This window comes from Ambystoma mexicanum, chromosome 9, assembly GCF_040938575.1.
Source record: "Ambystoma mexicanum isolate Mex_15411 chromosome 9, UKY_AmexF1_1, whole genome shotgun sequence".
Lineage (NCBI taxonomy): Eukaryota > Metazoa > Chordata > Amphibia > Caudata > Ambystomatidae > Ambystoma > Ambystoma mexicanum.
The window spans coordinates 1,537,635,107-1,537,647,176 of NC_090931.1; the positions used below are offsets into that span (position 1 = coordinate 1,537,635,107).

The window sequence follows — 12,070 nt, forward strand, 5'->3', positions numbered from 1 at the left end:
GGACCCCTATCAACCTGGGGCGTGTTTTCCAGAGCCAGTCCTGCCCCAGAGGAGGGGTGCCAGAACTCAGAGGGCCAGAGTCTCTGTTCCTTCTACATGTGCCTGGCTGAAATTGCACAGTACCACTTTTGCGTCCTCCATACCTTGCGGTGGAGACCCAGTCTCACCATTGAGCTATGCAGTTGCTAACAGAACTTGATACAGCAGTTGGAATGGCTGTAGGTTCCTAAACGCGGGTCTGTAGGGTCTGTAGGGTTTACTGGATCCATAGGAGGCTGGAGACTTGCTTCTAGGGCCATACCTCTCTCACTTTACTTCCCTGGTCTTTCCCACCTCCCTATCCCAGGTGCACCTAACGAGAGGTTAGTAGCTAGTGCCAGGTGACCCCTACTGTCTCTTGTTCTTTTTAAGTGCGTTGCTTCCCTAGGTGTCTTCTAAGTCTCCCTCTCCTAGCCCTGCTTAGTGTACTTGGGCGGTTGGGGGGGGGGGACTATTTACGGATGGTGCCTTCTTCAGTCTGGTGTCTCTCTCACTCTCTATCTCACTCACTCTCTCACTCTCCCCCTCTTCTACACTGGAGCCCAAGCTGTTTCCTCACCCAACTAACCCACACTAAACCATTCACACACACTGAATGAAATACCCCACCCCCCTCCCATGATTGGATACTTACCCTCTCAAGTCAAGTGCCTGTCTTCCAGGGGTGTGTCATAGGACTTGTAATCCCTCCCCCTTTCTCAGGCATTCTGACTGTGTTTCTGGTTTGGAGCCTGTTATGATTCACAGTAACCAGTTTGACCTTTTAGGCCTCTTTGGAGACCTTTGTCCGTTTCAAACCTTGGTGGTTTAGGGGTTTGGTTTAATACTTCTAATCCCTCATAGTTCACTGGGATGTCCTCCTCTTGTGCCGGTGCCATTCCAGGATGCTGTGGTGACTTGAAGTGTCTTTGAGGCTTCACTTCTGGTGGTTGGTGGTGTGCTGCTCATTGCCCCCATCAGAGCTGCACAGTCTAGTGCTGTGCAGTCCCTGCCTCTGGCATTCTTCCATTCGCAAGCGGTCGCGGTTCCCGCAACAAGCCTGCCTTGGCCTTTTCAGGTACATAGGAGTGGGGAGGAGGCCTTCCCACTGTCGCTCGACTACCCAGGTCGCTGTTGGGGTTCTGGTTCCCTCCCCCTCCTGACAACGCCGTGCCTGTTGCCATACAAGATACTCCTTCAAAGGCAAAAAACTTTGAAATTGACTTTGTAGTGGGTCGCCTTTAGAGAATGCTTTATGGTTTTTCATCTCTGTAACCCAGCCCTCGGGGTTGAGGAAGGCTGGAGTTGGCTTTGGGGGCCAGCTGAGGTGGAGGACCAATGGAAAGGAGAGGGAAGGATAAAGCAGGACAGGAACGTCAAGACAGTGTGGATTGTTCGGGCGAGGTTAAGGGAGAAGGTGGACTGAGAGACCAGGTGGAGGAAGGAGGTTGCAGCGGAGCATGGAACAGAATTACAGAGAATGTGTGCAAGGTGAGGAAATGGTTGGCAAGCGAAGTGGTACTTGGTGTGTGTGAGAGAGAGTGTGTGTGTGTATGGTGAATGAGGGTTCTTGAGATTAAGGACAAGGGGTTTATGTGAGGGTGAGTCAACCAGGTGAATAAGAAAGTGAAAGAAGGGTGACTGGGTGGAGTGCATTGTAGAGTTGGAGGAGAGAGTAGTGGGAGTGGCAAGTACTGGGAGAGAGATTTGTGGAGAGTGGTGGAAGAGGAGAGTGTTATAGCATAAAATGGAGGCTAGAAGGAAGGGGTAGAGGAGAAAAAAACATTGGAGGGAAAGAGAGGGTAAAAGGAGAGTGGGAGGAATAGATGAAAGGAGAGTAGGCAACAGGGAAAGGAAAGAAAGAACATCAGAGCGAGGGGCATGAGAGTGTGAGAGGAAGATGCCGAGTGATACTGGAAGGCACTATTTCATAAGATTGTTTTTTATGCGACTCCAGGTTAGGATCCAACTAGGGAGTAAGCAAGATAAGGCAGTTGCCTTTGCGCCTCATAACGAGTCAGCCAGATCCTAGAGCGTAGGTGTTACAGATCTCTAGTGACCACACTGGGCCTCAGAGAAGTCTGGGTTTGGGTGGAGAGCACCTCTGCCCTTAGTGATACCCCACACAAACCTCTGACAGAAAACCTTGAATCATCTTCGAGAGCTGGTGTTCTGTTGCGGCATCTGGGACATAATGCTTAGCAACACTGAAAGGTGCAGTGTGCTATAAAGACTGCCAAAGGGCTAAGGAAATAGTTGGAAATGCACCGCCCTCTCGCCATATGATAAGATTGAGTGGGTGAAAGAAAAGTCAAAATCATGTACTTGCCCCCAGACCCAGGCAAAGATAAAGTGTGCTGGATGAACTGCCAATGCATCGGAGTAGGCTTCTCCAATGAAGTCCTTTTTTAGTGCCTATTCCCATAGCCACTCTTCAAGTCTTTCCAGAACATCAGAAGGGAAAATATCTTGCAAAAGGAGAAATGAAAGGTGTGTTTGTCTACATTAACACGAAGAAGAGGTGATGGCTGGAAGGATTAGAGTTAATCCAAACCTCTGGCATTGCTCTGGGAAAACCTCCAGACCATCGTTCTTTACCTGCCAAGTGTGAGGAAGGCATGGTATCAATAGTAAGACAGACACCACAGATCAGGGGTGTTTATTGAAGTTTAGGGTGAGATAAATGCCAATCTAATCCTAAATCTACAGATGGGAACAAGCTACGACCATCAAATAATAACGCAGTCCTAGTGGAGTCTCATCAAAATAAAAAGGGCCTATAGTACAAAAACCTATTTCCAATCCTTACCGCTAAATTCCAATAGTGTGAGGAAAAGAAAGCAATGTTCACAAAATGATAAGTCGGGATGTTCAGGCCATCGGCCTACCTTTCCCATGATTTTAGCATGGGACAAGGTGGTTCACTCGAGCATAGTACACTCTCTGGCGTCTTCGGCACGAGGTCAGGGCCTGATGTACCAAAACAAATGAAAAGTTACTTTACAAATACTCAAGTCAGGTGAGTCACTCTTCACCCTGGACCCCCCTCAGCCAGGCTCAGATCCTTTTTATACCACAATCTTTGGTTTGGGAACCCTCTTGTGGGCTCAGATCTTATCCTGCAATGCTTATAGAATATCTTTTCTCTGGTGACTCACGGTTCACCCCAGATGCCCCTCAGCCGGGCTCAGATCACTTTTTTACAATTAGTCTCCCTCAGGTGGGCTCGGACCAATTGCAGTTAATATTAGCTATCAAAGACGTTCGAATGTGCACAGGGTTTAGCTTGACGCATTGCAGAACCACTTTGATTTCACAGTTCACAATTTTACACTCTAAGTTTGATGCCTAACAGACCTTCGAATGAGCACCCACATGGCGCCGGACCACTCTCTATATGGCATCTACCTTGGTTTCAAAAGTTCAGTCACTCCTTGGATATTCAATTTTATTTGCGTCGCTCATCACATACGCCTTACACTCTGTTCTTTGCTAATTTCTTCATACAATGTTACTGCTTACAACCTTGGTTCTAACACAGATCGGTCTGCTATCAGTCTCCCTGACTCACCGGCTGTGCTGACTTTACTGCCGCTGCTTTGTTGCAGGACCCAAGAACAGTACCACGGCTGCAACAGCTCCTCCGCGCCTTGGCTATCGATGCAGGAGGGCCCCGGTTACCTTCAACACACACTGCACCTTTCTTCAGCTTTAATTCCTGGTTTTATGTTTCTTATTCTTGAGGGCGCTTATCGGCTCTTCTCCTAAAAGGTCAGGGGCACTTCCCTCCTTGCAACCCTCTGGTCTTGCCGTCTTTCACCTCCTATTTAAACTGCCATCTTGGAACTGCTGCTTCCTCGTGTGTTCTGCCTTGCTCAAAGTGTTCTTTCATGCTCTGCCTTTTATCCGTGTGGGGAAGTGTGATGGAAGTCAGGTGTGTGTAATTATCAGTAATTGCCAGACTCTGCCTGGCACTTGTGTTGGGACATGTCAGGTATACGGCTCGGGTGTTAGTCCGTGTTCTCTCACAGTGAACTGTCTATGAAAAAGTGTTTGTGTCGAGCAAAGGGGACGGGGGGATGAGTTCCTAAGTATTGTACCTAGTAGGATGGGGAAAAGGTGTTAGAGGAAAGGGGATGCCGCGTCTCACCGTTCAGTCTCCCACTCCCCGAAGACCCTTCATCCAGGTGATCCTCCTGCACTGGTCCACCCCCAGAAACTGGATCCAAAAGTATTGGCCGTGTCCTGGCCGAGTGGATGACAGATCCCCCAGGACTAGCGGGTGAGACACGTTCTGGGTTTTCACACAAGCCATTACAAAATGGGAAAGACCATATACAAACCATGCTTGGTCCCACCCCCAAAAGGGGCAGTCCAGGCCACACTGCTTGGTCATATCCCTTCTGCACGAGACCACAAGCATCCCCAAACATGTTTCAGCCTTGTTTGACCTCATCAGTGAGGAGTAGCTTGTGTATCTAGGACCAGCAGACTCAGGCCCCACGTCTGGGCATACCCGTGCCACTCGGGGTGACTACACCAAAACAAAAGGTGATGGCTTGGAGGTTTGGCTTGGAGGTTTAGAATTAATCTTAACCTCTGGCATTGCTCTAAGCCACCCTCCAGACAATCGTCGCCTGCCAAGCCATTACAAAAGGGGAAAGGCCATATACAAATCAGGCTTGGTCCCACCCCAAAAGAGGCAGTCCAGGCCACATTGCTTGATGGCATCCCTACTGCACAAGACCACAAGCATCCCCAGACATGTTTTGGTTTCGGTGGCCATCATCAGTGAGTAGTAGCTTGGGTCTCTAGGCTCAGCAGGCACAGGACCCACGTCTGGGCATACCCGTCCCACTCTGGGTGACTAAAGCAAACCAAATGAGTGGTGAATGGTTGCCTGGAGGTATAGCATAGGGAAAGATTAATTCTGAATTATCCAGCCATCACCTCTTATGGTTTGCTGTTGTCACCTCGAATTGAACGGATATGCCAAAATGTGGGTGCCAAGCCTGGTAGGACTAGATACCCAAGCTGCATCTCACTGATCACGCCCCACGAGGCCAAAACATGTCTGGGGATGCTTGTGGTTTCTTGCAGGAGGAATGGGACCTAGCAGTTTGGGGGTGGGGCCAAGTCTGATTTTCATATGGTTTTTCCCCTTCTGTAATGGTTTGGCAGGCGAAGAACAATGGTCTGAAGGGTTGCCCCGAGGTATGCTGGATGTTACCTTCCAGCCATCACCTCTTTGGTTGTGCTGGTTTACATTGCCTGGGCACGTGCAGCGGTGTGAATATTTGCTTCCTGATGGCAGATTAAAGGATAGTGCAGCATGATAACCACACTAGTTATTCCTAAATGATAACCACACTAGTTATTCCTAGCCAAGTTTTGTGCTGGTCTTAGAGTTGTAAACAAAGGAGATTATTCTGTTTTCTTGGCAAGGATAAGAACAGTTCCTGCAACTGAGTATTACATTCTTTGATACAATTTAAAAAAAGTAAAAGAAATGCAGAGAAGAAATATTAGCTGGTGCTTTTGGAATTTTGTTGCACTTTAGTAGGTAAAGTGTCTTGGTACTGTTATTCTACTTTGCAGCTACCTTTTGAACTTTATGATGTTAGTACTGCTACTGAAATCGCTATAAAACGAGAGCACAACCAACCGTAAAGTTCAGCTGCATATCTATTAGTTAATTCATTAAACTCACCTATACCACTTGGGGTCTCGGGGTGCACTGAGAAAACAGGTGCGTTTCAAGTATGTGATAGAGGGGGACCTACGGGGAAAGGGAAGATTATTCCAGGTTTAGCCGCTTGATCAACAAAGCGTCTGCCCCCAGCTGCTGCAAGATGAAGGAAGGGGATGCAGGGGAGGAGCTGGCTACCGCTTCTTGGCCATCTCTGGGGAGGCAGGGGAGGAGCTGGCTACCGCTCCTTGGCCATCTCTGGGGTTGCTTTCTCGAACATTTGGTTGTGGGTTATTTGGGAGCCAAATTATTCTGGCACTTAAATGTCAGACTTCCTACTTTGAAAATAATTTGTGCTTTGACGTTCAGCCAATGGGAAGTTCTGGCATCCAGCATGGTAAATAACCAATTTGTTCAGTTTTCCTTATACAAGGGTCATGGGATTAATAATTAACATGTGTTTTCTTTTATAACCAGGTCCACTTATTGTCACTACCGTCTTTTCATTAAGAAAAAAAGATGAGGAAGACCCGAGTCACATGGACAGCCAGGAGTCAGTGGACAGAATTCATGGTATTAATATCTTTATTTAAACAGCAGTAGAAGGCGGGCAGTTGCATTTTGGACATGTTGCATTTGATGGGTCAATTTGAACAAGAGGCTGAGGGAAGTGGTCTTTCCATTATTGAGTCCAGAGGAGATGAGAACACTGATGATGGGCCGCCCATGGGGGAACGAGAAGAGGTGAAGATGAGAGCACTGACGATGGGCACTCCGTGCGGGAGGGAGACGAGCTGAAGGATGTTCCTGCAGGTGCTTAGGAAGAAGAAGCAGGTGCTGATTGCATTGCTGACTAGGCATACAACAGAGGATACCCAAGCCTTTGTCTAAATACGAGGGGGAAGGACAGGTTGAAGAGATAGAGGGCCATAGTCGGGGGGAGTTTTGATAAATAGAGCTTCTGTTATGTCCTTGTTGTGTATCTCACATTCAGTCATGGACACCTGGCGTGCAACTAAGGAGAAGTGTTCCTGCGGATCCAGGAGCTAATCGATTCTGAAAAGGATGTGGGTGTCATCGACACAAGAACAGAAAGTTAGGCCAAGGGATGAACATGGTCATTAAAGAGGAGAGGCAGGAGAGACCCCTTGGGGATTCTGCAGGTGGGGGGCTGTGCCTGTATTGGAAAGTCAGGAGGGCTACGATCATGAATCTGCCCCAAGTAAAGAGTCGGTCCAGGAGAGCGCAACACCTTGGAGCAGACTCTAGAAAGGAGGATGGGACTGTGAACAGAGCAGAACGCCGCTCAGAGGTAAAATGAAGGCTCTGGCACCTCTGGCTTCTGCAATGACATGGGGATAACAAACACTGTCCTACAGTGGGAGAAGAAACCAGCCTAGTTATTGTTGTGAAGGTGTTTAGCTTAAAAGAAGGATTCAAGTTCAAGGGTGATGTTCCTTCCTAGGACTTGGGCATTTAGTGCAAGTTAGAGATTTGACAATCATTTTTATGGGGTGAAAGGATAGAGGGGGGAACAGTTTTACATTTCCAACTACATTGACTGTGCACGTCTCCAATCTCTCAGGCCTATGGGTGATGGACAAAGTAACTCTATTCACATCTTCATGGAGCCGTTGCAAAGAATATCCATCACAATTTTCTTCCTTCCGCCTGCTCACCCTCAGGCATGATGAGTTTGTTTGTTTGTTTATTACTTGTATTGCGCACCAGACCCTCAGGTATCAGGGCGCATTACAAAAGGAGACTTACAGATTAGTTACACAATTTTCTCATACCGATACGATCACATATTAGTTACATAACGGTGTCACAGTGTCATGTAGTACAGGCGAGATTACATAATGGCAAAATGTCAGAATAACACACAATTATGATTACGAGCTGGTAGCAAAGTAGAAAGAAATCATATACATATGTCCAAATTTGGTTCATGATTAGTCGTGCATGGGGGGAATCGAGGCAAGGCATTATTTATCTGGATCCTTGAGCCATGCTATCATGTTCTGGCGGAATTTAGAATATGTTTGATCCTCTCTAAGAAGTGGAGGTAATGAGTTCCAGAGTGAGGCGGCTTTGACCTGAAAACAACACCCCCCTACTCTGGAAAGTTTGAATCTTGGGACCAGCAGGCTATTGATTCTGGATGATCTGGTATGTCTGATATGGGTCGTTTTGGTGAGTCTCTGTGCGAGATAGCATGGTGCGGCATTGTTTAGACATTTGAAAGTCAGTGAGGCAACTTTAGCTGGATTTTTCATAAGTAGAGAGACGATTATTTCGTTATCTGGTTTCAGATATATGCTCATTTCTGGAAATTCCAAGAGCTGCTCTCAAGGTGTTATTCTGTAGCACCTGGATTCTAATGATAGTTGCTTTGTTTGCTCCAATGTACAAAGCAATAATCCAACTTCGACAGGATGAGCGCTCTTGCCAAGGTGATACAACTGTGGTTGGAAAGGAAGGGTTTACCTGCTCTAATTAATTTGCAGGTATATGCGGTGGTGGAGGCCATCACATTGACCTGCTTATAGAATGAGAGGGTGGAGACCAGGTGGACCTCCAGAGTTTTCACCTCGTTAGCGGTGGTGACAAGGTTATTATCTATGTTGAAAGATGAGTATCTTGGTCCCAATTTCTTAAGGGTGGAGGTAGTGCCCAAGATGATAATCTCTGTCTTCTCATCATTCAGGCATAGTCCATGAGTGGCCATCCATGCCTGAATGATGAGATACACACTGTTCACCAGGGCCAAATCCTTTTCATAATCCCCAGTAAGTGGTAGGAGAATCGGGGTATCATCTGCATAGTTAGTGTAGGTGATACCAAGATGGTATCGATCATCAAAAAGGGGCTTCGTGAAAATATTGTATAACGTAGGAGAAACCCATGAACCCTGGGGCACTCCACAAGTGATTGGGCTAGGGTCAGCAGCAGCTGTGGGGGAAAAGACTCTCATAGTCCTATTGTTGAGAAAGGATTGGATCCAGATCAAGGCTTCGTCAGAGAAATGGGCAGCCGAGACCAAGTGACTGCAGAGGACCTTGTGGTCCACAAGGCCGAATGCCGCTGATGGGTCCAATAGGAGGAAGAGTGCTGACTTTCTTAGATCCCTGAGCTTGTCAATTTGGGCCTTGAAGTCAATTAAGGCTGTTTCCGTCTGTGCTGAGGGCGGAAACCAGACTGACGGGCTCCTAGCAAATGGTGTGTCTCCAAGTAGTTTTGTATTTGTGAGTATGCCATTTTGTCTAGAATTTTTAGAAGAAATGGCACTGTAGTGATTGGGCTGTAGTTGGTGGATATGGCGGGGTCAAGAGTCTGTTTTCTAAGTAGAGGCAGTACCCAAGATTCTTTGAGGTTGCTTGGAATGGTACCAGTAGTGAATGACGCATTGATAAGTTTGGTAATAAAAGGGGCCAGGTCTCTGGCTGCATCCTTTATAAGTTGAGCTGGGCATTGGTCTCCCTTGCAGTTTGAGGGTTTGAGTGATGAAATAGTTTTCTCAGTCTCAAAGATGGAGACTTTGGAAAACTTGAATCGCATATGGTGTGGGAGTTTTTTGGAGGTAGAGATGGAAGGGGAGTTGTTATCGGAAGGTATGGAATTAAGAGAGGCTTTTTTCTTTGCAATTTCAACCTGTAGGGTTGAGACTTTATTAGCCAATGCTTGTTGAATGTTAGTACACCAAGATTTACCTTTTACACAATTATCAGGTACCGGGGTAGGGGTTTCCAATTCCTTCAGGATGATTAAAAGTTCTTTTGTACTAGACTTTGCTTGGAAGATTCTGGTGTTGTAGGTGTCCCGTTTGGCCTGTATTATTTCATTTTTGTAGAGAGCGGTTATATTGTTATAGATTAGTTTTGTTTTCATCAGTGGGTTGTAGTCTCCACGATCCCTTGCATTGTCTTTTTTTTGTACATAGAGTTTTCAAATGTGGTGTGATCCAGGAGTTGAGGTGGGCTATAGGCTTTCCTTGCCTCAATTTCAAAGGTGCGATTGAATCAAGGGAAGTCAACATCATTTTATTGTATTCGTTCACCAAGGATTCTGGGGCCAAGTTGTCTGGCAGGGAGTTGAGTTTAGGGAGAATAAGAGGGAGAAGGTTGTCAGAGGTAATGTTCTTTTTATTCCTTGTAGGGATAGGCGGAGCCATTTGAGTGGGAGTTGATGTCGGTCTTTTAGTCGCTAGAGGGAATGCCACAAGGTAATGGTCGGACCAGATTTGAGGAGAGATTGACTAGATGGAGGCGTTGCAGTTATCTGCCACTCAATCCAGTATCCTTCCATTTTTGTGAGTAGAGTGCAGAACTCTTTGGGTGAAGCCAAGTTCGGTCAGAATATTAGCCGTACTGGTATCATGGAGGTCTTTGGGATCGTTGAAGCCTAAGTTAAGGTCCCCTAGTAAAATGACTTGGGAGGAGCTTTTTAGGTTATTCAACAAGATATTAGATAGGTCTTCCTCAAAGGTACCCGTAGCGCCTGGTGGTTGGTAAATCAGATGGATAGTGAGAGTCTGGGAATTATTAATGCACAGTTTGGCTGTGAGGTTTTCACAAGATGTAATATCAGAGGGGGGAACTAACCTAATAGAGAGGTTGGCTTTAGCAATGAGGGCTATGCCACCTCCACGTGCCTCCTTTATATCAGATCTAAGAATAGTGTAACCATTTGGTATGGCTAACATAAGGGCAGGACCTGCTGCGTTGTGTAGCCAAGATTCTGAGATAGCCAGAAAGTCAAGGTTGTCATTTTGGATAAGGTTGGCTAGCTTCATGGCATGTGAAACCATCGATCTAGCATTAATGAAGGCAGCCTTAAGGTTGGAGTTATTCGGTAATGGGGTGTTAGCTTCTAGTCGGGTAGTCTTAGTCTTAGAGGTTATCATTGCTTTGAGAGTATTGTAAGGTCTTTCAGTCCTAATGTTAGGTATTTTGTTAGGTAACATAGTCTTTCTGTCATTGGTAGAGGGGAGTGTTCTGGCTGGTGGTTCGACTAGTTTAGTTAATCTATAGCGCAGTTTTAGGTTTCTATCAGTCTTATTACATGGTTGTGTGATATAATAGGAAGGCTGTTGAAATCTTGCTCCATTATTAATGAAGGTAGGTAATTGGACGTAAATCTGGGTAGACTGGGTCATAGTTGTTGTGTGAACTGGGCAATGGCAAGGCAGCAATACTCTGTATAAATCTTCTATGTACAAGCTAGAACATTGAATAATGCCACAGAGAGTAGAAGGAACTTTGCATAATACATTTTGTAGTGGCACAGTGGAGAAATGAGGCTTATATTGCTATGACAGATGCTGGTAGACTCAATGCTACTGTACAGAGGATACAAAGCAGTTGTATACAATAACTTAAGCAACAAGGGATATACATGCATAGGCGGAATCTGATTGGATCACATGTTGTAGGATAGGCTGGCCTAATGCGAGCGGTGTCGTAGGGATAGACTAGCACTGTATGAGTGACCGGGATATGCTGATTTAAGTAAAAAAAAAAAAAAACAAGTCATGAAAGTTAACAGGCGGTTGAGCTAGGCACTGTACTTGTGAGATATGCAAATCACAACAGCAAGGTATTTACTCGTGCAATGTTATGCTATGGGCAGTGAGGAGGTAAGATAGGGGTAGTCAGTTAGTGAGCAACATTATGTCCTTATATAAACAATTGTTCGGATAGAGCATGTCTATGTTTCGGGCGGAAGTAAGAATCGTGGTTCAGGGCTGTACACTGGTGACAGCGAGACTGACCACTACTCCGTAATTCATACTCGGGGAAATTTTACCTTGGTTTATTCTAAGGTGAACGGGCAGCATACCTTGCCTCCAGACTCCTTAGGCGCAGACAGGCGCAGACAGAAGTAAACCCTTATGGTGGACGCCCTTAGTAGTGCACTGGCTCTCGCCTTCCGGTTGCGAGCAGCCTAAGATTTTAGCACGTGTCAGCCAATCCTTGGTGATCACGGTCGCTTAGCAACAAAGGACGCTCATAGACAGGCCGCCACCTTAGGTCGGGCCGTCCTCGTGGTTGTGAGGAGATCTACAGCTATGGATGGTGTCGGAAACTGCACAAAATCAAATAAGTAAAGCTCAGGATGCGGGCATAGCGTGCTTACCAGCACATGGTGGATTGCCACTCACTCTTCGTAGGTTGATTCGCAGGGGAACGGGCCCCTGCCCCTCCAAGGAAGTTGCAGCAAGATCAGGGAGCGGGCTCCTGCCCCTCCGACGACGCAGCAAGTAGTGATGTATGTGTTGTATGTTGTATGTGTTGTAAGTAGAGTTGATCAGAAGGCATATGCGGTGTGGCCAGTAAGGGGTGGTCTTCAAGGGGAGAGCCA

At 46.5% G+C, this 12,070-nt stretch overlaps 1 protein-coding gene across 4 annotated transcripts in view; it reads left to right on the top strand.

The window, feature by feature from the left end:
* The window catches only part of LOC138489469 (zinc finger protein 436-like), a 246,579-nt gene that overhangs the window by 59,389 nt on the left and 175,120 nt on the right, over positions 1-12,070 (top strand). For 3 of the 4 annotated variants that reach the window (XM_069617200.1, XM_069617201.1, XM_069617202.1), the window contains exon 3: positions 6,185-6,280. The exons of the other annotated variant lie outside the window; for it this stretch is intronic. In XM_069617200.1, the coding sequence (XP_069473301.1) occupies positions 6,185-6,280 (96 nt within the window). The remainder of the gene's footprint in view (positions 1-6,184; positions 6,281-12,070) is intronic. 4 annotated transcript variants of the gene reach the window in all.